Here is a 26,514-nt window from a genome sequence, read left to right as displayed (position 1 = left end):
TCAGCTGTAGGCCCTGATAGTCATTTATTGAAATATTGTCACTTTATATGCTCCAGAAATGCAGTTCTAACCCAAACCAACTGCTAGGTATTGTTGGCACTTCTGCAAAGTGGCCTAAATAGCTGTATGATAAATAAGTCAAAAACCATGTGGGAGTGAAGTGACACATGCTCATTGGTGTGTATGTGTATAGTGGGGCTGGGATTGGGATTTCTTTGTGCAGATGAATAAATGCCATCTTCTGACTGGTAAAAGGCAGGTATCAGGATGTTGTTAGTGTGCTACTACTCTCAGAGGCTCAGGCAGCTAGCTGAATGTATGCCTCATGAAGATATCACTAGTAGGAAGCATAGCAATGAAGAGTCTACAGCACCCGCTGAGAAATGTGGAATCATGTTAGGAAGGATTGGATTTGGAGGACACAGCTCTTCCCATACCCCACTTTTCTCTTTAGAGAACAAACTAAGGCCAGAACTAAGGGATAAGGTGCCCAAATGGTGTGAAAACAAATTTAGAAAAAAGTTGATATATCAAGATTAGCCTAAACTTTCATGTAGTAGTGAAGTAGATTGGAAAGTAGAGATTATGGAGTTTCTGAAATTCACTGTTTTTACTGGATCGTGATAACACGTTATCATTGCTAAGGTGTCTGTTCAGAAGACCTAGTTACTCACTAAAGGTCTGATGTCTGGCAGCTTGTGTTTATAGTGGTATAGGAAAGCAGTATCCATCACAGTTCTCTACCTTGGATTTATATTTCCCTACTGAACTTTGTGCCGTAATGATTCTCCATCTCAATCAGTTGACAGCATACCTAAATGATTGTGGCAGTTTTCAAGAGATGAATAGATCTCTCTTTGGAGTTTTGAAAATGCAAACCTATATCATCACACTATGAAAGGTGTTTTAAAAATAGATTTTATATTTATTGGTTTTCAATCCTGACATAGCTTTTATGAGGCAAATGAGAAGACTCCATCTCTCATTTCTGGCCTCTTAGGGGCCACTAACTATACACATATGGAGGAAAATGAAGCATTTTTAAAGCAATGTAAAAACAAACATTATGTCAATTGGTATAGATTGTATTTTTTAAGTACCAGTTGCTTTTTTGCACAATGGAAAGAATATGGACATTGGAAACAAAGTGAGCTTGGTTCATTTATTATTTATGAAATCTTGAGCCAATCTGTCACTTCTCTGAGCCTGAGTTTCCTCATCTGTAAAATATAGGTGACAATAATGAGGGCTTAGATTTATGGTTCTCAGTCTTGATGACATTAGAATCACTGGAGTAGGGGGTATTTAAATAAAACTGATGCCTGGATCCTAGGAGGATTACATAGAAGTATTTAAAAGAAGATTCTTAGGTGATTCTAACACGTAATAGGATTGAGAATCACCAGCCTATACTAAGGTAATGGTGAATGAATCCAAGATTTCCAAGACTTCAAATTATAACATGTTGAGCTAGAAGTAGTTTAATGGCTTCATTTTGCAAATGAGGAAACTCAGAAGCAAGTAAGTAAATTGATTTGGTGACTTTTTATATAGGGGCATGAAGCAGAGGAAGAATTATTGTTATTCTTTGGAATGTAGGTTATGGGTTAATTGTAGTAATATTGTAAGAAATAAGAAGTTAGGAAAAGGGATCAGGTTTATGAGAAAGAAAAGCTTGGTTTCTAGCCTGTTGAATATATGGTGACCAAGGTACATCAATGGAAATAAATGTGAATGAAAGTCTCTTTTAAACTGGAAATACTTATACTCATGTAAACTAATATAATTCAAATGGAAATAGTTAGAAGGATCCTGCCATATGGTATTGGAGGTTACAGGCAAAAGGTTAGTCTGGCACCTGTCAGCACAGAATTAGTAGCTAATATAACATTGAATTCTCAGACAGTTAGTGGAGCATGGGAAAAAGAAAGATATGAATAGAATATTTAGGGATTCTCATAATTGGGAGGCAGAATGAAGAGCCCTTAAAGTAAACCAGGGAAGGTAGAGAAGTAAGAGAGAGAAGTTCAGTGGCATTGGAGCCAAATAAGTGGCACATAGCACAACAAATACCTGTGTGTCTGCAAGACCTGTGCTTCCCAGTATCTGCTGGGTATCACCTTAGTGTTGAGAAGCTGTCTCAAAATCCAGGCTTGCTTGCTTCATCACCTCATTTACCCTACAAAATTCAACCCTCCTCCAACAGTGTGTCTAATCTTGATAGATGGCTTCATACCCAGCTTTCCCAGGCTAACACTTAGGAATCATCTTTGATTTCTGTCATTGTTTTTCTACATTTAATTGATCATTATATAGTATTATTTATCCTATTTTCTCATGTTTTTGTTCTATTCATTGTCATTACAGCATTTCTACTAATTTCAAAGCCTACTATGTAGATTTTTTTTTTAACTACATTTGTTGGAAATGTTATAATTTCTGCTATGTTGGAAGTGAAACCATGGTCATTATGTATATAGTTCACTAATTCTGGGCAACAGCACCCATAAAGACACATCCAGATGGGCCATGGATAGGATGACAATATAATACTATCCATATTGGGATATTTCTGAGAGTAAAAGCGTATTCCGTTAATAATTTTACCAAGATAACAGGCATTAAAAGGGATTGCCTTGTGCAACCAGGATATATGGCTATACTGGCTCCCTGGTTCCCAGCTGGGAGCAATTCCCTACCCCAGGGAACATTTGGCAATGCCTGGGGACAAAGCAGGAAGGGTTGATTTTGGTGTTTATTGGTAGAGGCCAGGAATGCTGCTCAACATCCCTGTGATACATGGGACAGTCCCCACAAGAAAGACTTAACTTGGCTTTTTGCATTTAATTAATTCGGCAAATGTTTATTTAACCTCCTTCTCTATGCCACCCACTGTGCTAGATTCTGGGAATATATTCATGAGTAGAGCAGTCATGGTCACTGAATTCATGGAACTTGTAGCAGGAGAGACCAAGATTAAATATATAGTTGTTCAAATAAATATATCATTCCAACAGTGAGAAATACTGTGAAGGAATAGTACCTGGCACTTTGGGAGCATGTAGCAAGAGACCTGGTCTAGAATGTGAAGTGAGGGGAAATTTTTCTGACCACATATCTAGATCTAAATCCAAAGGCTAAGTAGGCCTGAACCAGACAAAGATCCTTTTTAAGAAGAGGTGAGGAAGAGCATACCAGGTACGAAGGGGGCATGGAAGATGACCACTTCAGATAACTGGAAGAGGGCCAGAGTGGTAGGAGGACTTGGGGTAGGGGATGGGAGGTAGGTGATGAGAGGAGGCTGATGAGGTAATCCAGGGTCTGTTTAAAGGGTTTTGATTTCTAAACGAGAAACCACTGGAAGTTTCTGATCAAGGGAATGATCAGATTTGCATTTTATAGACCACATTTCTAAAATATTATCTAATTGTATCACTACCGATATTAGATCTTGCTTAAAGAAACTGAGTGCTTACAACATTTGAGATCTGTTTCTAGTCTGACTCATTTGCATTTGTGACTCATCTCTCTCTGTATATTCTTCTCATATACCCACCTTGCTTCTGTTAGAAAGCTGCCTTGCTTTTTCTCCTCAAAAATGTCTACATATTCCGAGGCATGTGGATCACTTGAGGTCAGGAGTTCAAGACCAGCCTTGCCAACATGGCAAAACCCTGTCTCTACTGAAAATACAAAAATTAGCCAGTTGGTGGCATGTGCCTGTAATCCCAGCTACTCAGGAGGCTGAGGCAAGAGAATCGCTTGAACCTGAGAGGTGGAGGTTGCAGTGAGCCAAGATCGTGCCACTGCACTCCAGTCTGGGTGACAAAATGAGACTCCATCTCAAAAAAAAAAATGTCTATATATTAACCTTTTAGTGGTATAAAAACAGTAGCTATTATTTTTTTTCCAGCTGACATTCTTCTGTGCAATGGAAATGTTAATCTAAATTGTAAGAAATCTACTTTTCCCCATGTGGCATATTAAAAGCAATTTTAATTTTGAAAGAAAAAGTTTGTCCAAGAAACATTTGCATTTTTTTCTGAATTAACTCTTATATAATATAAGGTTTCTTGCCAATGCTTTAGCCATACTGCATTTGCAATAACATACAATTGTGTACCTTTAAACCTCCATTTCTGCTGCTTCTCCACCTGAAATTCCTTTTTTCTGTCCACCTTTTTTGTTTACATTCTACTTGTTTTTCAAATCCTCCATGAAGCCTTTCTTGGTTTCACAAGATTAACATTTTATAACGCTCTTTTCTGTGTTATGACTGATTTTTTTCTGTGTTATGACTGATTTTTGTGCATCCATGATGTTATTTAGCACATAGTGTCTTGTGTTAGCCACAGCGGGATATGGGCATCTGTCTTCCTTAGTGACTATAACCTTTATGACATGATGACATGTAATACAGTGTTACATTAAAAATATTATTTTTAACACAACATCGTGTAGCTGCAGAGTGAATGCTTACTGAATGGAGTGAATTGGAGGGGCGTGATTAATATTTTCAAATGCCACATAGACATTAAGGAGGACTGAGAAAATATAGTGATTTTTCCTCCATTGGAGTTTTTCAGTAGCTTCTCATTGGTAGTGGGGTAAAGCCTACAACATCTTGCTAGACGTTCAAAGGCCTATACACCTTTCATTTTTTTATCTTAACTTTTCCACTTGAAGCTTCTTGGGGAAAAATAGACTTCTCTGGCTGGTAGGAACACATGTAGTTTAATACTTATGCTTGTGCCGTTCTACTTTTTCAGAATGACCTCCCCAGCTTTAATACCTTTACAAATTATACTTGTCCTTCCAGGTTCAATTTTATTCTTAATTTTTGCTTAATTTTTCTCCATAGCACCTGTCATCTTTGAATGTACTATATATTTATTTGTTTTGTTAATTACTTTTCTTATCTTTCTAAAATTTGAACTTTTTCAGGACAGATATTTTTGGGAGATGTCTTCATTTATTGTCTAATTCTGAGAACTATGATTGAAACATATTTGGTATTCAATATTTATTTTTTAAATGAGTGGTTCTGGCCTTAGTAAAACACTTTTCTATAAATGTGCTGTATTCTGGAGAGAGAGAGAGAGAGAGAGAGAGAGAGAGAGAGAGAGAGAGTGTGTGTGTGTGTGTGTGTGTGTATGTATTTGTGTGCTTCATGGATAACACTTTGTTGAAATGCCCTGTTTCTGCCCTTATCAAATTCTTTCTTAGGTCATTTCTTCTAGGAAGCATTCTTTTCACTCACTGTCTGATTTTTTGGGTCTTCCCCTTTGTTTATTTGTCTTATGTCTCTCTATATTACTCACTATACTTTTAAATTTCTTAAGGGGAATGACCAGTGTAACTTGCCTATCTTTAGCCTCTAGAATGATGCCTTGAACATTGTAGGTGCTAAATAAATATTTTTTCATTAATAAAAGAAGTTGTGTCAAATCCTTATAAATATACTTTGCTTCCAGAGTATGAAATAGGCACGTCTAGAAGTTACATCATTTTCTTTTTTTTTTGGTTAGCAGTTTACTTGTTTTGTCTGTGAACATAATTAGATTTAATAGTCTTGTGTTGACTTTCTAGTAAGTCTAATAAGAGTTTTAAAAGAACAGGGTAACCTCTGAGTTCTTGATACACAAAAATTTCTTTTCTACAAAAGATATTTTGTTCAGTCTCCCTTCTATAACCTCTGTGATTTCTGCAATTTTCTGTAACAACTTCTTTTTGTGCAGAGTTCTTGGTACTTTGATATCTTTGAAAGCTGGCCTTGGTCTCTCCGTTTTATTTGTCCTTTTCTTGGGCATTTTAATTACCATATCTCTCCCATTAAGAAATCCAGCTCTTGATTATTGAGACTAATGGTGAATGGCAATAACAACTGAAAGTCATTCACATAAACCTCAAATTGCACCTTAAAATTATTTAAAATTTTCTGCTCTTGAGAAGTCAGCCTGGCATAGAGAGCAAAACACAACTCAGTATACATCAGGAAACTGAGATTTTAGGTTTGATTGTTCCTGGCTCCCAGGTTTTTGTGTTCAGAAAGAGCTGTGTATTGATATGAAGCTTTGGCTGAGAGATGGTTATGTAAGAAAGGACCAACAAGGCATAATTATTTTTAGAAATAGCACAAGTAGCTCCCCAGAACACATTTGCTAAACATATGCGGGTAATTTGTTAAATGCCTGACTTATTTCCAGGAAAGTGTTAATACAGTGGAAAATTTTGGCCCAGAATCATGTCTTCTTTTATGCATTAGGTAAGGGCTTCAATCCTTTCTTTTTTTTTCTAACAAATTTTCTTTATGGAAGGATTTGTTGCCCTGATCTTCTACTTTACAGGAATGAATTTTCTTTTTTCCTTTGGGAGCGAATATATCTGGACACTTTCCTTCTTGGCATTTATACATTCAAGGTTCATGCTAGATTAGAACTATCACTTGCTTGCTTTCTGCATACTTTCATCTACCCTATTTTTTATGGCTTTTTTTAAGGTAAAATTTACATACATTGAAAGATACAAACCTTTAATGTGCAGTTTTGACAAATGGATGTATCTGTCTTACCCACAAGTCTCTCAAGTTATAGAACATTTCCATCACCTAGAAAGTTTTCTTGTGTCCTTTCTCTGCTAATTCCCACTTGCCTGCCCTTAGGTAACTACTGATCATATTCTTTTTCTTTTCTTTTTTTTTTTTTTTACAGTAGATTTAAGTATTTAAGATCCCTATAAATGGGATCATACAGTATGTATATTTTAATCTTTGTCTTATGTTGTTCAACATACTATTTTTTAACATTCATGTGGGTTGTTGCATGTAACAGTGGCTACCTAATTTTCTGTTGCTGAGTAGTGTTCCAGTCAATGAATATACCATAATTTTAAAATCTCTTCTTCCATATAAATCTTTTTGTGGACATATGTTTTAATTTATTTTCGATAAATGACAAGGAGTGTATTTGCTGATTTAAAAGGTTGGTATATATCTATTCCTTTAAGAAACTGCCAAAACTTTTTGCAAAATAATTAGACTGTTTTACATTCCTACCAGTGATATATGAGAATTCTGGTTGCTCAGCATCCTCTCCAACATTTAGTACTGTCAGTCTTTTTAATTTAGATATTCTAATATATGTATGGTGGTAGCTAATTGTGATTTTAATTAGCAATTCCCTGATAACTAATGATGATTATATTTTATGGCTTATTGGCCATTTTTATACTTTACTCTGTGAAACTTATGTTCATGCCTTTTGCCCAGTTAATTTTTTTTGTTGTTGTTATGGTAGTTCTTTATATAGAAAGATACAAGTCCTTTGTTGAAAATTTGTTTTGTGAATATTTTCTCCCAGTCCTTGACATGGCTATTAATTTTTTTAACAGTGATTTTTGATGAACAGAAGTTTTCACACTTGAAGAGGTCTAGTTTGTCATTTTTCTTTTAAGGTTTTTGCTTTTTGCATCCTAAGAAATCATTGTCTGTTACAGGTCATCAGGATATTGTCTTACGTTTTCTTCGAAAAGCTTTATGAGTTTAGCTCTGATTTTTAGGTCTGTGATCCACCTCAAATTAATTTTTGTGTATAATGTAAGGTCATTTTTTTCCAAATGGATATCCATGTGCTCCAACACTATTTATTGAAAAGATTTTCCTTTCCTCTTTGAATTACTTTGGCATCTTTGTTGAAAATCAGTTGAGCTTGAGTGTGGGTTTGTTTTGGAGTCTTTATTCTGTTCTATTGATCTACTTAGTCTCATGACAATACCACATTGTCTTGATTACTGTATGTAGATTTATAGTGTATCTTGAGTACACTTGTGAAACCCCTCTATATCTATTCCTCCTTTTTCAAGATTATTTTGCTATTTTGGGTTTTTTGTATTTCTGTAGAAATTATGGAAATCAACTTGTTACTTAAAAAAAAAATAAAGCTTGCTGAAATTTTCTTCTGGATTGTGTTGCATCTATAGATCATTAGTGAGAATTAGCTTTTTTTTAAAAAACAATATTAAGTCTTTAAGGCTGTATCTTTTTAAAACGTATTTCGGTTCATGTCACTTACCAGTTCAGAAGCTTTCACTGATTCTACAAGTACATAGAGTTAAAATATTAGGCAGTTTTGTTGCCAATAATCTAATTCCTCTTTTTTTTTTTATCCACTACATGTTGCATCCAGGTTCCTTGTTCTTTTGCATACATAATCTAACCTTTTATCTCTTCATAGTTTTATTCTCTTAACATCCTCCATTCTGGGTGTTCTCTATACCTGCGGTCCACATCCACAGGCCCAAATATCACAGGCACTTATGTTATAATGTAATTCATTACAAAATAACAATGGAGGATTAAAAAAATAAATTATCTTGGGTTAGGTCACTCAAAATTTATACAACTTTATAATCAGAGCAAGAACAAAGTAAATAAAACAAAACAAAACAGAAAATTCCCAAATAAATAAGATAAAGCCAAACCCCAATATCAAACATAATAAAGTATAATTTTAATTGTAAGCAGAAAGGTGAAGATAGCTCAAATGAAGGGTTGAGGGAGAATAATGGGATAATGGTGCATTGTATACAGTCATATGCTTTGCTTTTCTCAAACATCATATTGGGGGTTCAAACATCATATTGGGAAAAAAGTGTGAACTTCAAAGTTCTATTGACGTTATTTCCTGGTTTGTAAACCACATAGGAGTTAACTCAGATATCACAAACAGTCATCAAAGAACAGACTGTTCTTCCATGTCCAGCAGCATAAGCTTTTTTTCCACCGTTAAAATTCCCCCGACTCTCCTGATTAGAAATGGCATTCCTACTTCTGAATACTAAAGTACTTTATACTTGTTTTATTGTAGTTATGTCTTCTACCCCCTCTTATCCGTATCAAAGTATATCAAAGTTGTATTCTTTCATGGGGTTGCAGTCTTTTTAATTTCTGATTTAATTTATTTGTCTATGTTCTATAGCACTTCAAATGGTATCCTGCATATAACAGGTGTTTGAAAATATTTGATGAACAATGAATGAATAAATAAATGATGAGTCAGTGAAATATAGTAGAGAAATGAATGAGAAGTGAAGAGTAAATTAAAAAGGAGGCTGTAACAAAATTATACGTAGTGCCCCTGCCCTTTTCGTTTTCTGTTTCAGTGTTAATTTGGTAAAGGTGCTAAACGATCCAAAACTGCTTTACCCATAAGAATATAATTATAATTTGAAGTAATTCCTATATGAAAATATTTTCTCTTTTATTTAAGACATACTTGTCTTTATAAGACTAACCAGTAGTTCATATCACTGTTAGAGTTTGTAGATATTCATTAACTCAGTTTATAATCCAGATAAATTTAAAAATTGATAACTGTTACCAAGAGATTTTTATTCTTTTTTTTTGATATACAAAGTTGGCACCTGCTGAAGTAGTAACTTCTAAATGGCTATCAAATATGTCTTTGTTACTGAATTCCAAATAGATGTGTTAGCTAGATTCATTTCAACATGAGGAAGTAGCCATAATCATTTGGTATTTAACCTTGTGAAGCAAATATTCACTTAACATTTTGTGTGCTCTCCTTTTCCTTTTCTCTTTGAGCATTGTGCTTAGAAAAATAATGGAAAGACCCTATAGTTTATTTAAAATACAATTCAGTTAAGTGTAAAATCATTCTGTTCTGTAGAATTTTGTATTTGTTGAAAACATAGCCAATTCTAAAGAAAATCGTTTTGTATGAAGTGTTATTTGCTGCCTTCTGAAGGCAGCTGTGTTTTATTGGAGTTTCAGATTTGAAGCCAGAAAGGCTGGCTCTCAGCTGAAGCTCTGCTTATTATCTTCTGGGAATTGTGATCTATTAATTCCTTTACTTTGGGTTTTCTCTTCCTTCCTTCCTTCCTTCCTTCCTTCCTTCCTTCCTTCCTTCCTTCCTTCCTTCCTTCCTTCCTTCCTCCTCCTCCTCTTCCTCCTCCTCTTCCTCCTCCTCCTTCTTCTTCTTCTTCTGTCTTCTTTCTTCTTTCTTCTTCTTTCTTCTTTCTTCTTTATCCTTGCCTTTCAGAGTTTGATTATTAATGATATTGCAGTAGTCTTATTTGTGTCAAATCTGCTTGCTGTTCTTTTTTGTGCTTGAATATTGATATCTTTCTCTAGGTTTGGGAAGTTCTGTTATTATCTCTTTGAATAAACTTTCTATCTTTATCTTTGTCTTTACTTCCTCTTTAAGGCTAATACCCTTGGATTTGCCTTTTTGAGGCTATTTTCTAGATCTTTTAGGTATGCTTGTTTTTAAATTATTTTTTCTTTTGTCTCCTCTGCCGGTATATTTTCAAATAGCCCATCTTCAAGCTTACTAATTCTTCTACTTGATTAGTTCTGTTGGTAAGATACTCTGATGCATTTTCAGTATGTCAGTTGCATTTTTCAATTCCAGAATTTGTGCTTGATTCTTTTAAATTATTTCAATATCATTGTTAAATTTAGGGTAGGATTCTTAATTTCTTCTCTGTATAATCTTGAATTTCTTGAACAGCTGTGTTTTCTAAAAACAGCTGTTTTGATTTCTCTGAAACATCACCTATCTCTGTCTCTCTGGGATTAGTTTTGTTTACCTTATTTAGTACATTTGGTAAGGTCATGTTTTCCTGGATAGCCTGGGTGCTTGTGGATGTTCACCATCATCTGCGAATTGAAGGTTTAGGTATTTATTGTTGCCTTTGCAGTCTGGGTTTGTTTGTACTTATCCTTTTTCTGAAGGCTTTCCAGGTATTCAGAGGTACTTGGGTGTTACAATCTAAATTTTGGGTCACTGCAGCCGTATCTGCATTAGGGAGCACCTGAAGCCTCATAACCCTCTGGCTCTTATAGTCGTACCACCTTGGTGGACTTGGATCTGATCCAGAATAATTCTCTGGATTACCAGAGAGATTCTTGCTTTCTTCTCTTACTTTTTCCCCAACAAATAGAGTCTCTCTCTCTCTCTCTGCTGTGCTTCCTAGAGCTGGGGGAGTAGTGACACAGTCACTTCTGCGGCCACCACCAATGGGAGTATGCTGAGTTAGAGCCGAAGCCATCATGTACCGGATCTCATCCAAGGGCTGTCATAACCACTCCCTGGCTAACATTTATGTGTGCTCAAGTTCCTAGGTCTCTACAATCATCTAGTGGTAAAGCTAGCCAGGCTTGTGTCTTTCCCTTCAGGGCAATTAATTTCCTGTGGCCCCAGGTAGGTTCAGAGATGCACTCTGGGAGCGAGGGTCTGGAATTAGAAACTTAGGAATCTACCTGGTGCTCTGTTTTAGTGCAGTAAACTAGTACTCAAGCTACAAGACAATGTCCCTCCCACACTTTTCTTTCCTTCCCAGAAGAGTCTCTTCCCATTAGTACCACCGCCTAGGCTTACAGTGAGTACTGCCTGGCTACCCCAAGAGCTTACTTGGTGTTCTACTTCACTGCAACCCAGTTGGTAACTATGCTGTAAGACAAAGCCCTCCTTTACTCTTCTCTCTCCTTTTCTGAAGCAGAATGAGTCTCTCCCATGGCCATTGCAGTTGGGAATGTGCTGGGTCTGACTGGAAGCCAGCACTTCTCTGAATTCCACTTAAGGCCCATGGTGAGTACTGCCTGGCTACCACTGTTGACTATTAAGGGCCCAGGGTCTCTTTAATCAGTAGGTAATGAATCTTGCCTTGACAGGATTTTTCCCTTCAAGGCAGTGGGTTCCCTTCTGGACCAGGGTGTGTCTAGAAATGTCATCTGGGAGCTAGGGCTTGAAATGGGTATCTGAGGTCTCTGCCCAGTGCCTTATTCTACTGTGGATGAGCTGGCATCCAAGTTACAAGACAAAGTACTCTTTATTCTCCCCTCTTCAAGCAGAAGGAAGGGGTCTTTTCTAGAGCTGTGCACTACTTTGCTGGATGTTGGGGAAAAGGTGATGCAAGCACTCCCTTGGCTGCCCAATCTGTGTCTTATTAGGTCTTTTGCCCTCCATGTCCACTGGCACTGAGCCCAGTGAAGTACTAGGACTTGCCCAGGAATTGTGGTTCTTGTGGCCTAGACTTTGTTTCAAGTTTATTTAGGACCATAGAACACTCTACCTACAGTGGCAAGGTTCGCTGTAACTCAATTTCCTACCACTGGGATGGACAATTTCATTTTTTATTCTGAATAGAAAATGAAAATGAGGTGGAGGAACATATTAGGTAGGGCCTTGGAGATTCTTTTAAGGACTTGAGCTTTCGTTATGAGTGCCAGAGGAGCCACTGGAGGGTTGTGAGCGAACATGAATATTCTTACTGCGTTGTTGGAAAGTTACTGTGGAGGCACATAGACAGAAGCTGAGAGACTGTTTAATAGCAGTCATCCATTGCTGATTAAAGGGTGTTTGTTAGGCTTGGTGTGGTGGCTCACACCTATATTCCCAGCGCTTTGGGAGGCTGAGGAAGAAGGATCACCTCAGACCAGGAGTTCAAGACCAGACCTACAACATAGCAAGACCCTATTTCTAACAACAAAAAAGTTAGCTTGATATGTTTGTTGGCATGCACCTCAGCTACTTGGAAGGCTGAGGCAGGTCACTTGAGCCTTGGAGTTTGAGGTTACAGTGAGCCATTATCATACCACTGCACTCCAGCCTGAGTGACAGAGTGAGAGTCTATCTCTAAAGAAGAAACAGTAAAAAGGAAATATTTGTTTCATGCATGTAGTAGTGCACTTGGTGAGAAGTGGTTGGATTCCCGACATATTTAAAAAATAAGGCTGGTAATATTTACTGATGTATTTTATGTGGTTGCAAGAAAAAGAAAAGGGAGGGGGAGTTAAGCATGGCTCTAAGGTTCTTTTCGGATGACTAGCTTAAAGAATGGAGTTACCAATAGCAGAAATAAGAAAGATGCAGGAGGGGTAGCTTTGAGTTGGAGAGGTGGGGCCAAAAAGGAACTCAAGGGTAGCCATGTTGAGCTTTAGATGTCTGTTGGCCTTCTAAGTGCAGCTGTTAAGTAGACTGCTGGATGTATATGTCTGGCTGGAGATACAGAGGTGGGAGCTGGCATGAAGAAAGTATTTAAAGTCATAAGACTGAATGAGGCCACTAAGGCTGGAGTCCTTTACCTTCATTTTGTTCCTTCTTTTTCATCTATGAGGATCTACTTGTAGGTCAAGATCCAGCTTCTGCATCCTCTGTCCTGTGAAGCCTTGCTCTGTTCTCTGATGCAGGGCGACTGCACTCTCTTCCTACTGTGCTACATATTCCACATTGGATTACAATTGCTTTTATTTAAAATAAGTTTTAAGACCTTCCAATTACACCAAAGTTTTTTATACGCAAGCATCATGTCGTCTTTGCCTTTAGAATAGCTTCTGTTGTACCCTAGTTGCTCAATAAAAATGTCTTAAATGATTGATGGAGGATTGATTAAAATATGTTCAGATGCCCATGTCCAGTACTTTGGAACTGAGGAGGAGCTGCGTGAACTGAATGTGTCTGACTGCATTTGAAGGGAAATGCCTTTCAATCATGTACTCCTTACTGAGGTAGGGTAAAACTTGGGTGCAATAAATACTACTTAGGGTTTTAAGATTTCTTTGATATCTATATATATTAGTAAAAACAGACTTTCACAATTGGATAACTTAAAATGTTTCTATTTTGCATAAAATGAGGCCAAACAAGAGACCATCAGTTTCAACACATGTTCTTTTTGTTTTTAAAACTACTATTCATTTGTTTTAGTGTATTAGCAAATGAAAGAAATCATTTATTTTCTATCCATTGAGCTGTATTTCAAATAATTTCATGCTACACATTTATAGATCGGCTTTGTTGGAAAAATATAACTAGTTAAATGTTTTTAATTCTACAGGTATTTAAATTTCTAAGTTGCTGATATGAATTTAGTCTCTGGGATGGAAAATAGAACATATTTTTTTCATAAAAAATAAAGTTTTCATTCCAATCTTATTTATTTATTTATTTAGAGTCGGAGTTTCACTCTTGTCAGCCAGGCTGGAGTGCAGTGGCCTGGTCTTAGCTCACTGCAACCTCTGCCTCCTGGGTTCAAGTGATTCTCTTGCTTCACCCTCCCAAGTAGCTGTGATTACAGGCGCACACCACCATGCCCAGAAGACTTTTGTATTTTTAGTAGAGATAGAGTTTAACCATGTTGTCCAGGGTGGTCTGAAACTCCTGTCCTCAGGTGACCCACCTGCCTTGCTCTCCCAAAGTGCTGGGATTGCAGGTGTGAGTCACTGCACCTGGCCCTAATCTTATTTTGTTACTATAAGACAAAATGAAAATAACTCATCATTTCACTAGTTAGAGATAGTCACCATTCTGTTAACATGTAGGTATTTTTGCTAATCTGTGTTTTATGCATATATATTTACAAACTTAGAATAAAATGTACATGCAGTATTATATTTTGCTTTTATGTTTTTAATTATTTTTTCTGATAACAGATATTTGATAAGACATGACTTCTAATGGTTTCTAAACATTCTATTATAGATACACCATGATTAAAAAATATTCCCTACATACCATTTGGTTGTTTCTAAATTTAAAAAATAACCATAAAAGTATATTACTGCATAAAAGACAATAGTATTTTTATGGGTTTTGATATATTTTTCTAAAATGTTCTCTAAAAGGATTCTAACAAATTTCCATTGGTATCAAAAGTATATGAGAGTTTCTGTCTCCATGTATGTTCTCTAACAGCTGGACTCTTAATTAAATACAATTTATTTGCTAGTTTGAGGTGCTAATCCAATATACCTTTTAAAAAATAGTTTTAAAGTATGCATTTTTTTAATTTTGAGAAGGATTTCACTTATTTATTGACTGTATTATTTTTATTTGTGTATTGTCTGTACATGGCCTTTTACCTTTTTCTGTTGCATATAATCCTATTTTCATTGATTTGTAAGAGTTCTTTACATATTAGGTTTAACATATAAAATTGTTTTCACAGGTTAAAAACAGTTGAATATCAGGAACTTCATATAATTTAACTTAATATGTTGTATTTTATATTGGTTGCCAATGTTTTCCGAGTTTGTTCTTTATTCTTTCTGTGTTGTATTCTTAAGCCTGTAACAAGTTTAAAATTTTAATGTAATTTAATTTAGAGATTCTTTCCTTTGTAGTTTCATCTGGTTGCTTTCTTATAGCAAAAGTTCTTACCATCTCAAAGGAAGATAAATATTTTTGTAGTTTCATATTTTTAAATTAAACTTTAAAAATACATCTGGAATTTTGTTTTAATGTATTGTTAAGGCAGGGATCTGTTTACTGAGTGATAAAATCATTATTTACAGATTCCTTAGCAAAATCCCGTTTTTTAATTTCATGCCCCATTGGTGAAATCACAAAATAACTATATGTCTTAGGAATGTAGTATCTTTGACCTGATTCTTTGTAAAGTGCATTATTCTGGTGACTTAGCTTAGCTGATGCATTTTCACAGACCAGCAATAATTCAGAGACCTTCATTTTGTCAATGTTAACACTGTTTTTAGGATAGAAGCCGTAGGTTACATATATTGGATTTAATTGGTGATTCCTTTTAGCATAACTTTCTATCATTCATAGAAGCATACTCATTAGCCCACATGAACAATATTGTTAAAATATTTATCAGATGCAAAAATCCTCGACAAAATACTGGCTAATTGAATCTAACAGCACATCAAAAAGATAGTACATCATGATCAAGATCAAGTGGGGTTCATCCCAAGGATGCAGGAGTGATTTAACATATATAAGTCAATAAATATGATATATCACATAAACCAAATTTAAAACAAACCCATATAGTTATCTCAATAGATGCAGAAAAATCATTTGATAAAATCCAGCATGTCTTTATGATAAAAACTCTCAGCAAAATAGGCATAGAAGGGACTTACCTCAAAGTAATAAAAGCTGTATATGACAAACCCACAACCAGCATCATGCTGAATGAGAAAAATCGAAAACATTTCCCTTGAGAACTAGAACAAGACAAGGATGTCCACTTTCATTACGTTTATTCAGCATAGTACTAGAAGTCCTAGCCAGAGCAATCAGATAAAAGAAAGAAATAAAGGGCATCCAAAAGAGTAAGTCAAAGTACTCTTAGAAAAGAGTAAGTCAAATGGTCTCTGCCAATGATATGATCGTATGCCTAGAAAACCCTAAAGACTCATTCAGAAAGCTCTTAGATCTGATAAACAAATTCAGTAAAGTCTCAGGATACGAAATCAGTGTATACAGATCAGTAGCACTGCTGTACCCTAACAACAACAAAAATGAGAATCAAATGAAGAACTCAGTTCCTTTTATAACAGCTGCAAAAAAAAAAAAAAAACCCACAAAAACCACAAAAAGCCACACACATACAACCTCCCCCCCCAAAAAAAAAACAACCACCACCACCACCACAAAAAAACATAAGCATATACTTAACCAAGGAGGTGAAAGAGCTCTATAAGGAAAACCACAAAACAATGCTGGAAGAAACCACAGATGACACAAACAAATGAAAACAAATTCCATGTTCAAGAATGGGAAGAATCGATATTGTGAAAATGAACATAATGCCCAAAGCAGTCTACAGATTCAACACAATTCCTATCAAAATACCATCATACTTCTTCACCAAACTAGAAAAAACAATCCTGAAATTCTTATGAAACCAAAAAAGAGTCCACATAGCAAAACCAATATTAAGCAAAAAGAGCAAATCTGAAGGCATCATATTATCCAACTTCAAATTATACTACAAGGCTATAGTCACCCAAACAGCATGGTAATGGTATAAAAACAGGCACATAGACCAATGAAACAGTATAGAAAACCCAAAAATAAAGCCAAATTTACAGTGGACTGATAATTGACAAAGCATACAAAAACATGAATCAAGTAAAGGACACCCTATTCAATTGATGGGGCTGGGAAAACTGGCAAGCCATATGTAGAAGAATAAAATTGGATCCCCTTCTCTTGCCTTATACAAAAATAAGCTCAAAATGGATCAAAGACTTAAATCTAAAACCTGAAACCGTAACCAAAACCACCGTACCCAAAAAACTATTGAATTTTTTTTAAAAATTAAAAAAAGGTTGAAGGCTTTAATATTCCTAAACAAATTACATACTATATTATCATTCTTGACACAGCTTTTTGAAATTTATTCATTCACCCTTTTTTTTTGGTGCTATGTGTGTTTTTTTTAAATAGTGGTAAAATGTATGTAACATAAAAATTTACCATTTCAAGTATTTTAAAATGTACAGTTCTATGGCATTAGGTACGTTTATATTGCTGTGCAATCATCACCACCATCCATCTCCAGAACCTTTTTATCTTTCCTAAGTAAAACTATGTCTCTCAACCCCCTCCCCCAGCCCCTGGAAACCACCATTCAACTTTGGGTTTCTGCATATCTGACTACTCTAGGAAGTTCATCTAAAAGGGATAGTTTTTAGGATACAGGTGGTTGTTGGTTACATGGATAAGTTCTTTAGTGGGCTTTTCGTGCACCTGTCAGCTGAGCAGTAGATACTGTACCCAATATATAGTCCTTTATCCCTCACCCCCTCCCAACCATCCCTTCCTGCCAGTCCCCAAAATCCATGTCATTATTTTTATGCTTTTGCATCTTCATAGCTTAGCTCCCACTTATACTTTGAGAACATACCATATTTGGTTGTCTATTTTTAAGTTACTTCACTTAGAATAACGGCCAGCTCTATCAAAGCCCTTGCTGCAAAGGAATTATTTCATTCCTTTTTATGGCTGAGTTGTATTTCGTGCTGTATATATACCACATTTTCTTTATCCATTCATTGATTGATGGGCACTTAGGTTGGTTTCATATCTTTGCAAATGACATGAATAGACAATTCTCAAAAGAAGATATGTAACAGCCAACAAACATATAACAAAGTGCTCAACATCATTAATCGTCAGGGAACACCACTCAACAATAAAAAGAAACAAAATAATCTATCATGTCTTTTGTGTGTGTATGTGAGACTGAGTCTTGCTGTGTTGTCCAGGCTGGAGTGCAATGGTGTGATCTTGGCTCACTGCAAACTCTGCCTCCTGGGTTTAAGTGATTCTCCTGCCCCAGCTTCCCAAGTAGCTGGGATTACAGGTGCCTGCCACCACACGTGGCTAATTTTTATATTTTTAGTGGAGACAGAATTTCATTATGTTGGCCAGGCTCCTCTTGAAATTCTGACCTCAAGTGATCCACCTGCCTCAGTTTCCCAGCCTATAATGTCTTTTGCAATTGATTTTTTAAAAAGTAAATTGCTTAAGTTCTGTAATTACCTTAGCTGTCAAGACAGTCTGGTGAGATTTGTTCTTTTGGTGAGGGAAGACCCTGGCTACTCTTTTTACCATTTGGACCCATGGAATATCAGTAAAAAGTGTTTTTAGAGAGTCTGAAGAAATATATATATATATTCTGTATTATCCAAACTCTTCCTATCTGAACTCAGAAACTTAATTGGATAAGATAATTTTTTAGATAAATGCTTTGTATTTAAATTATTGCTGTTTGCTGTCGAAATTGATGGAACAAAACTGATTTAGTAATAAACTTTTCAACTCAAGACAAAATCAATTTAGATAGAGAGGAATACTTGTATTGGGTAAGAGAGTAGTACTTGTATTGGGTAATGCTGGCTTTTCTGTGTGATTGACTGTTCAAAGGATGAAGATGAAATGGAAATGCCCATTTGAATTCAAAGTACTGATGAGTCTCACATTCTCTGAGAAGCTCCCCAAAGGTCTGCACTTCAGCATCCTAGAGTTTCCTGAGGACTCATTGGGTTTCTAGGCTTTAGTGGCGCCGACTAGAATGGGGAACAGACTATAGTCACAACTCAGAGGGAAGGGAAGGTTTGCTCTCTTGTAATGGGCTTGTCAGAACTGAAAGCTGGAATTTCCATGGCCACTAGGTGGCTTCAGCTATGTGCAAAGAAAGGTTCAAGCCCCAAGGTACTCTGAGGTTGCTTTTCACACTTCAGGAAGATAATTCCATTTTGGGAGTATTTGTTTTCTGAGGGGTAGATGGCAGAACAATTCATAAAACTTAAAGCTTTTGAGGATTATCTAGTCTTACCTTCTCATTATACAGGTAAAGAATATTTAGGAAAAGTTCCCCAAGTTGACTCAGCTCTATAGGGGTGGCATCAGAGCTAGAACTCAAGTCTTTTGAGTCCTAGTCTAGTTCTTTAGCTGTTCAACCAGTGATATCAATCTAGTTTTTATTTCTTCAAAGCCATATGACAGGGTTGCACATCACTGACTATACCTGAGCCCTGGAGACTCAGGTATATCGCATGTTGTATCGCAATGTTGTGTTTAAGGCAGGTGGTGAAGTGGGTGCTGGTGGCCATCTTATGGGCAAAACTGGGCAATGGTAGTATCTACTTCCAACCCAGTGGAGCTTTTAGATGAATGAAATCTACCTGCCATGATCCACAGTTGGGGAGTTTTAAACATTTTTGTTCATTCTGAATAAGCCTAGACTCTTACATGCTTCATCTGTTATATAGCTTATGTCCTTTTTTCTTCTACAGATGAATAGCAACATTTTAAAATCTTCTTTTTTCTCACAATTTTTCTGTTTTTGTTTACTTTTGGAGACAAGGTCTTGCTGTGTTGTCCAAGCTGGATTCAAACTCCTGGGCTTAAGTGAGTCTTTGTCTCATCAAGTAGCTGGGAGTGCAGGCATCTGCTACTGTGCCCAATTTATTATTTTTTTCAATTTATTATTTTTGATTAATATCTAACCTCTAGAACAGAGTCAAAAATACTTTAAAAAATCAAAAGTTTCTGTAGAAAACATAACAAACAAAAGTGAGTCAAACAATTCCATTATGTATCAACTCAAAAATGGCTTGTGATGATGTTGAATTTTTTTGTTTCTCTGGCAAACTTAGGGAGGAAGAAAATACAGTATTCATCTCAGCTACTTTTTATGATATGTTCCCAAAAACTTACAACCTAAAAAAAATGGTATGCTAAAATTATCTGTAATTTATAGATTATGGCTAGTTTCTAGAGTAAAACAGACCTAAAGGAGCCTAAGAGAAAAAGAACAGTGAAATAATGGGAGGAAAAGAGATAATTAGGATGAAAAGAGTGATAAAGAAAGAGCTGGTAAGTGGGACAATTGGCTGCTTCTAGCTAAAAGTGAAGAGAAGGAGAGAACAAACTAGAGGACCGCTTGAGTAGGAGAGCATGTGAAGGAAGCTGTGATGGGTGGGCCTGGGAGGGGGCAAACTTGAATCTTAAGGATAGAGAGAGTGAAAAGGATGAGGAAAGATTGGGGTGGGGGCACTTTTTTTCCCAAGACCTCCCATGGCTTCCCGTATTAACTTTGTTTGCTGTTCTGTCCCCTGGGTTGTACGGTCTTCACTCCTGTGCCTCATTCCTGGTCTTAGGCCAACCAGCAGCCCAGCTGTGTCTCTTGCTTCATTGTACCTCCACAAGTGTTGTTTATATGCTTATTATGGATATGCCAAGTGGTAGCTGGAGTGAGGATTAAAAACAGTACTTAAAATGCTCTTAGAGCAGGATTTGCTTTGTAGTTAGGTCCCCCAAAGTGGTAGCTATTATAATAATTAAGCTCTTTCCCTGCCTTAGTTGATCTTAACATTGGGAGTACTTCTATAAATACGAATATGTTTGAAGTGTTTGAATTGAGTCTTTGAAGTAAAACTCTAGAAATAGATATATTGCCATTTACTTAATGGTATGTTGATGCTGAATTGAGTAAAAGCATAGTTGGTCAATACTAAATTACTGAAATTTACAATTATGTCTTATTTTCTCTTTCTTACTGTAGTGATTTAAAGGGAGTGATAGTCACTCTTAGTGATGATGGTCACTTGCAGTGTTCATACCTGGGGACAGATCCTTCTCTGTTCCAAGCTCCAAACGTTGAATCTCGAGAACTAAACTATGATGAACTTGATGTAGAAATGAAAGAACTGCAGAAAATCATCAAAGATGTTAACAAATCACAAGGTATCTCATTTGCAGCTTTTTAGTATTTTAGTATTCATTGTGAAATTCATGTTATCTTGTATATAGATATTATTTTGTGTATTTGTTAATTTTTTTCATCTAGGCTTAATTAAAGTCATATTTGTAAAAACAGTATTGCTCTTTAGCACACAAGGTCTTTATGTTTACTTTGTGTGTTATGGTTTCTGAAAACATATTTAAGAAAATGTTTTTGTTGTTAATGTTTCATGGACAGCACTATGTAGTTTTTTTCTTTACATGCTAAGAAAGGAAGAAGTACTTTGGGTGGTAGCTTTAGGCCTTGAGAAGAGCATTAAAATTTAGGGCGGTCATTTATTAACTTCTGATATTCCTGAAATGACTTTAGTTTTTCTTTCAAAAGAAACCAAAGCACGTGAGCTACCATTTTGTTACTAAAAATATAGTCATTTGCAGCTTAGTGACATAATTTATGTTTGTAGTTAATTAACCGTCCAAATGGTGTGTAGCTTGTGGTATGCTGATATCTAATGACTCAGAGGCTGATGATGTTTTCAGTTCCTAAGTTTTGAATAACTCAATATTATCTTACTTTGGGACTCACAAGGGTGTAATTTTTTTGTAAATTAAAAGGAGAAACAAAACACCAGTCCTGCAGTTTGAGTTGGACATGTGAAAAGCATTAGTTTAAGTTCCTTTTCAGGGTCAGGTAAAAGTATTTTTTTTAATGAGAAAAAAATGGACTATTTTCACATAAAAGAAATGTTAAAACAAGCAGGAATAATGAAAGAAGCTGAGCATCAAAAGCCAACCAAAACAACAGAGCCAATCTTAATCCTGATCCAATCATTTTACTAGATTTATGTACTTTGAGTCTATGTTACCAACATTGTATTCCTCTGGTCCTGAGGAACTGAGATAATATATTTTAAAAATGTGAATATTAAAATAAAGTTATTATGCTTTGGTTTCACACATTCCTTTGGAAAGTTTTGAAAGTAAACCAGTGAAGCGCAGGTCTTTCAAGTACCTCCAATTACTTAAAAACCTATTTGTTGTCAGCACTGCCATGTTAAATAGAGAGTGGTTAAAATTGGATGTGTCATATCTCAGTATATGATTTTTTTTTTGATTTTTGATACTAGCATTTTTGGGATTAGTAGAATTATAAGTCTCATCTTGTAAATTAAAATTTCGGGGAAGTGTGGCATAGGCATGAAACATGAAATTTCCAGAGTTCATTAAATAATACAGCTTTCACTCCAAATTTTGTCTTGAGATTGTGCCCTTTCCATAGTAATGTGCCAGTGATATTTTTATTAACATTAATTGAATGTGAAATTTCTCAGAAAATCCCTTACAGTTAAAAGTTATTTCTTGGTGATTACAGTGATGAACTTGGATGAGAAGGTTTAGGCTATTTTACTTGTTATTACCTTGATCCCTTCAGTATATCTTGAAATAACTGTGAATTAAATTAAAGATACCCCCACAGACTTAGGTGCAAAGTGCATGATTTACATAACCTCAATTCTTAATTAATGTTTGAAGTTCCTTGCCCCTGCTATGCCATTGTCATTTAGTTTTATTTCTGAGAAAGAAATAAAGGGAAACTTTTTAAATTGAGAGGTATTTAAAACATTTTATTTCTAGATATGGAAAAAAATTAGTGTCTTATACCCTTATAAAACCATGGTATGTTTGTTTATTAAAATATCTGTAATTATATAAGAGCACAAAATTGTTTTATTACAGTTTTAGCTTCTCTTTATTATAAGAAGTTAAAACGCTGAACTTTGTGATGACCCCCATCATTCATTTAAATGTCACTTATTTTAGTATGGGGGCTTTAACTTAAAAAAATGTGCATAGTCTTTCAGGTTATGTTCAGTACTTAAAGCTTTTAAAAGTGTTTTCAAAGGAAGAGTTGCAGCAAAATTTAAGGCCAGTTTAAAGAGTACATTTTGTTGTACACATGGTGTATATTATCTACTGTAATAAAAGTGTTTTTGAAGCTGATTTTATGTGTGTAAGTTATAAGAGGAATGTATATTGTAAGCATGAAATCATAGTAATAACTTCTGTATGGCTCATAGATTCTGAAGCTTTTTATACTCAACTCATTAGTGTGAATCCTGCCTAGCATTTTTGTTACCAGTAGTCAACAACATCTACTGGTAGGAACTTTCAAAGACAGAATTTTATTTATGATTCAGATAGTTGATCATGTTGTCTACCCAGCGTGATTATGAGGGACTGGGTGCAACATTGAGATAGGTGCCCATACATCTGTGTCTTCAGAAAGGGACAGAGAGCAGTAAGAGGTAGGGGTATAAATGAAAGTCTGTACCAGCATAACCACTGATGTTATCACTGAATAGTAGAATCATTTGTATTTTGTGACACTGTTCACTTAAAATTCTGTCTGGCTACATGTCACAGAATACCCAAATAAGATAGAGGTTTCTTTCTTTCTCTTGTAAAAAAGGCCCAGTGATGAGCAGTCCAGGGTTGGCTTGGCAGTTCCACAGTCATCAGGGACTCTGATTCCTTCTATCTCAGGGTCATATATTGGTCCAGCATGGCTTTTGGAACTCCTGCTCTCACATCTGCTGCTGAGTCAGCCCCCTTAAGGAGATTTCTTGGAAGCCACACCCTGAATGGCTCCTACTCATGTCTCACTAGCCACTCTAAGCTGCAAAACTGGCTGGGAAATTACGTGATTTAGTTGAGTACTTTGTTGCTTGAATAAAATTGGGCTTTAAGTAAAGAAGAATCAAAGAGCAGTTATTGGGATGGGCAATGAACAGCCATTTGTACTCTCATTAAGTTATGGAAATTTCCTTTCCAAATTATGCAGTTTGGTGGGAATGCCTGATACCAGTTGTAGGAAATTCCTTTTTTGTGAGACAGCTGATTCATGTGGCATCATCCAGGTGCTTTCTATATTTTCAGTCAGCCATCCTCAGAGTGTGGGAGATGTTTCCTCTCAGGGTCACAGGGTGATCTCAGCAATTCTAGGTGTTATATTCAGATATGATTTCCAGGGAAGAATCATCAGGCTATTTCTCCCGATGCTCCCTCTTATTAGGAAGGAATAGCTTTCCCAGAAGCATGTGCCAGCTCTCTCCATTCCCAGCTTTCCTTACCTTCCATCTGCCAGGATTAAGTCCCACGTTCATTCCTAAAACAACAAATGGTCAGTGGAAGGAAATCACCGTGACTGGATTTGACCCTGGTGACTGGGAGGGGTGACTGTCTCTGAGATGAAGGTGAATAGCTCAACAAAATTAAGGCTCCAATACAAAGAGGGAAGAGGGAAGAATGGATGTTGAGTACGCAGCTAGTAGTTCGATATATTATATATATATGTAATATTACATATATACAAATTACATATGTAATTTAAAAATGTTTTTTGTTTAAAATCTTTGTGATTGATACTATGAATAAGTATCTCATTATGCAATATAAATATGTTTAAAATTATGAATTAATTTACATTCCCACCAACGATGTAAAAGCATTCCTATTTCTCCACATCCTCTCCAGCATCTGTTGTCTCCAGATTTTCTAATATCGCCATTCTAACTGGCATGAGGTGGTATCTCAATGTGGTTTTGATTTGCATTTCTCTAATGACCAGTGATGATGAGCTTTTTTTCATATGTTTTTGGCTGCATAAATATCTTTGAAAAGTGTCTGTTCATATCCTTTGCCCACTTTTTGACAGGATTGTTTGTTTTTTCTTGTAAATTTAAAAAATCTTTGTGGTTGATACTATGAATAAGTATCTCATTATGAAATTTAAATATGTTTAAAATTATGAAAATAACATGTATATAATAAAAATAATTCAACCAGTACTAAAAGGATAAATAATGAAAAGCGAATCTTTGTTCAACCCAAGATCCTAGTTCCACTCCATAAAGGCAATTCTTACTGAGAGTTTTTGTAACAAGCAATGGGGAAAGGATTCCCTATTTAATAAATGGTGTTGGGAAAACTGGCTAGTCATCTGCAGAAAGCTGAAACTGGATCCCTTCCTTACACTTTATACAAAAATTAACTCTAGATAGATTAAAGATTTAAACATAAGGCCTAATGCCATAAAAACTCTGGAAGAAATCCTAGGCAATACCATTGAGGACATAGACATGGGCAAGAACTTCATAACTAAAACACCAAAAGCAATGACAATAAAAGCCAAAAATAAGCAAATGAGATCTAATTAAACTTAAGAGCTTCTGCAGAGCAAAATAAACTATCAGTAGAGTGAACTGGCAACCAACAGAATGGGAAAAAATTTTACAATCTACCACTCTGATAAAGGGCTAATATCTAGAATCTACAGAGAATGTAAACAAATTTATAAGAAAAAACAACCCCATCATAAAGTGGGCAAAGGATATGAACAGACACTTTTCAAAGACATTTATGCAGTCAACAAACATGAAAAAAAGCTCATCATCACTGGTCATTAGAGAAATGCAAATCAAAACCACATTGAGATACCACCTCACATCAGTTAGAATGGCGATATTAAAAAATCTGGAGAGAACAGATGCTGGAGAGGATGTGGAGAAATAGGAATGCTTTTACATCGTTGGTGGGAGTGTAAATTAATCCAGCCATTGTGGAAGACAATGTGGCGATTCCTCAAGGATCTAGAAATAGAAATACCATTTGACCCAGCAATCCTATTACTGAGTATATACCCAAAGGATTATAAATCATTCTTTTATAAAAACACATGCACACTTAGATTTATTGCAGCACTGTTCACAATAGGAAAGACTTGGAACCAACCCAAATGCCCATCAAGGTTAGGCTGGATAAAGAAAATGAGGCACCTATATACCATGGAATACTATGCAGCCATAAAAAAGGATGAGTTCATGTCCTTTGCAGGGACATGGATGAAACAGGAAACCATCATTCTCAGCACACTGACACAATGACAGAAAACCAAACACCACATGTTCTCACTCATAAGTGGGTGTTGAATAATGAGAACACACAGGCACAGGGAGAGGAACATTGCGCACCAGGGCCTGGGGGTTAGGGGGCTAGGGGAGGAATAGCAGGGGGTGGGGAGATTGGGGAGGAATAGCATTAGGAGAAATACCTAATGTAGGTGACAGGGCAATGGATGCAGCAAACCACTACCAAGGGATGTGTATACCTATGTAACAAACCTGCATGAGCTGCACATGTACCCCAGAACTTAAAGTAGAATAAATACAAAAAAAAAAGTTTTAGTGTATTCTTCTAGAAAATATTCATGTTTATGTAATTGTTTTGACACAAATACGTGCATATTAGATACATTGTATTACATCTTGCTTTTTAAAACTTAATAGATAAATTTTGCAGTTTTTAAATATTAGTATGTAAAGATGGATAGCACTCCTGTTTACAACTTTGGGACATTGCATAGTACAGATATACCATACTTTATGTAACAGTTAGCCTATTAATAGATATATAGATATTTAGATTCTTTTCATTT

At 35.8% G+C, this 26,514-nt stretch overlaps 1 protein-coding gene across 12 annotated transcripts in view; it reads left to right on the top strand.

Annotated features, from left to right (window-relative positions):
• BBS9 (Bardet-Biedl syndrome 9) overlaps positions 1 to 26,514 on the top strand; it is a 492,396-nt gene that overhangs the window by 194,629 nt on the left and 271,253 nt on the right. For all 12 annotated transcript variants that reach the window (XR_012512240.1, XM_074379845.1, XM_074379844.1 and 9 more), the window contains one exon: positions 20,842 to 21,023. Coding sequence is in view for 11 of the 12 variants with exons in the window: in XM_074379845.1 (XP_074235946.1) it covers positions 20,842 to 21,023 (182 nt within the window). In the remaining variant the exon portion in view is untranslated. The remainder of the gene's footprint in view (positions 1 to 20,841; positions 21,024 to 26,514) is intronic.

The sequence above is a fragment of the Saimiri boliviensis genome, chromosome 10, assembly GCF_048565385.1.
Source record: "Saimiri boliviensis isolate mSaiBol1 chromosome 10, mSaiBol1.pri, whole genome shotgun sequence".
Lineage (NCBI taxonomy): Eukaryota > Metazoa > Chordata > Mammalia > Primates > Cebidae > Saimiri > Saimiri boliviensis.
This window is presented reverse-complemented; position numbering and strand designations above follow the sequence as displayed.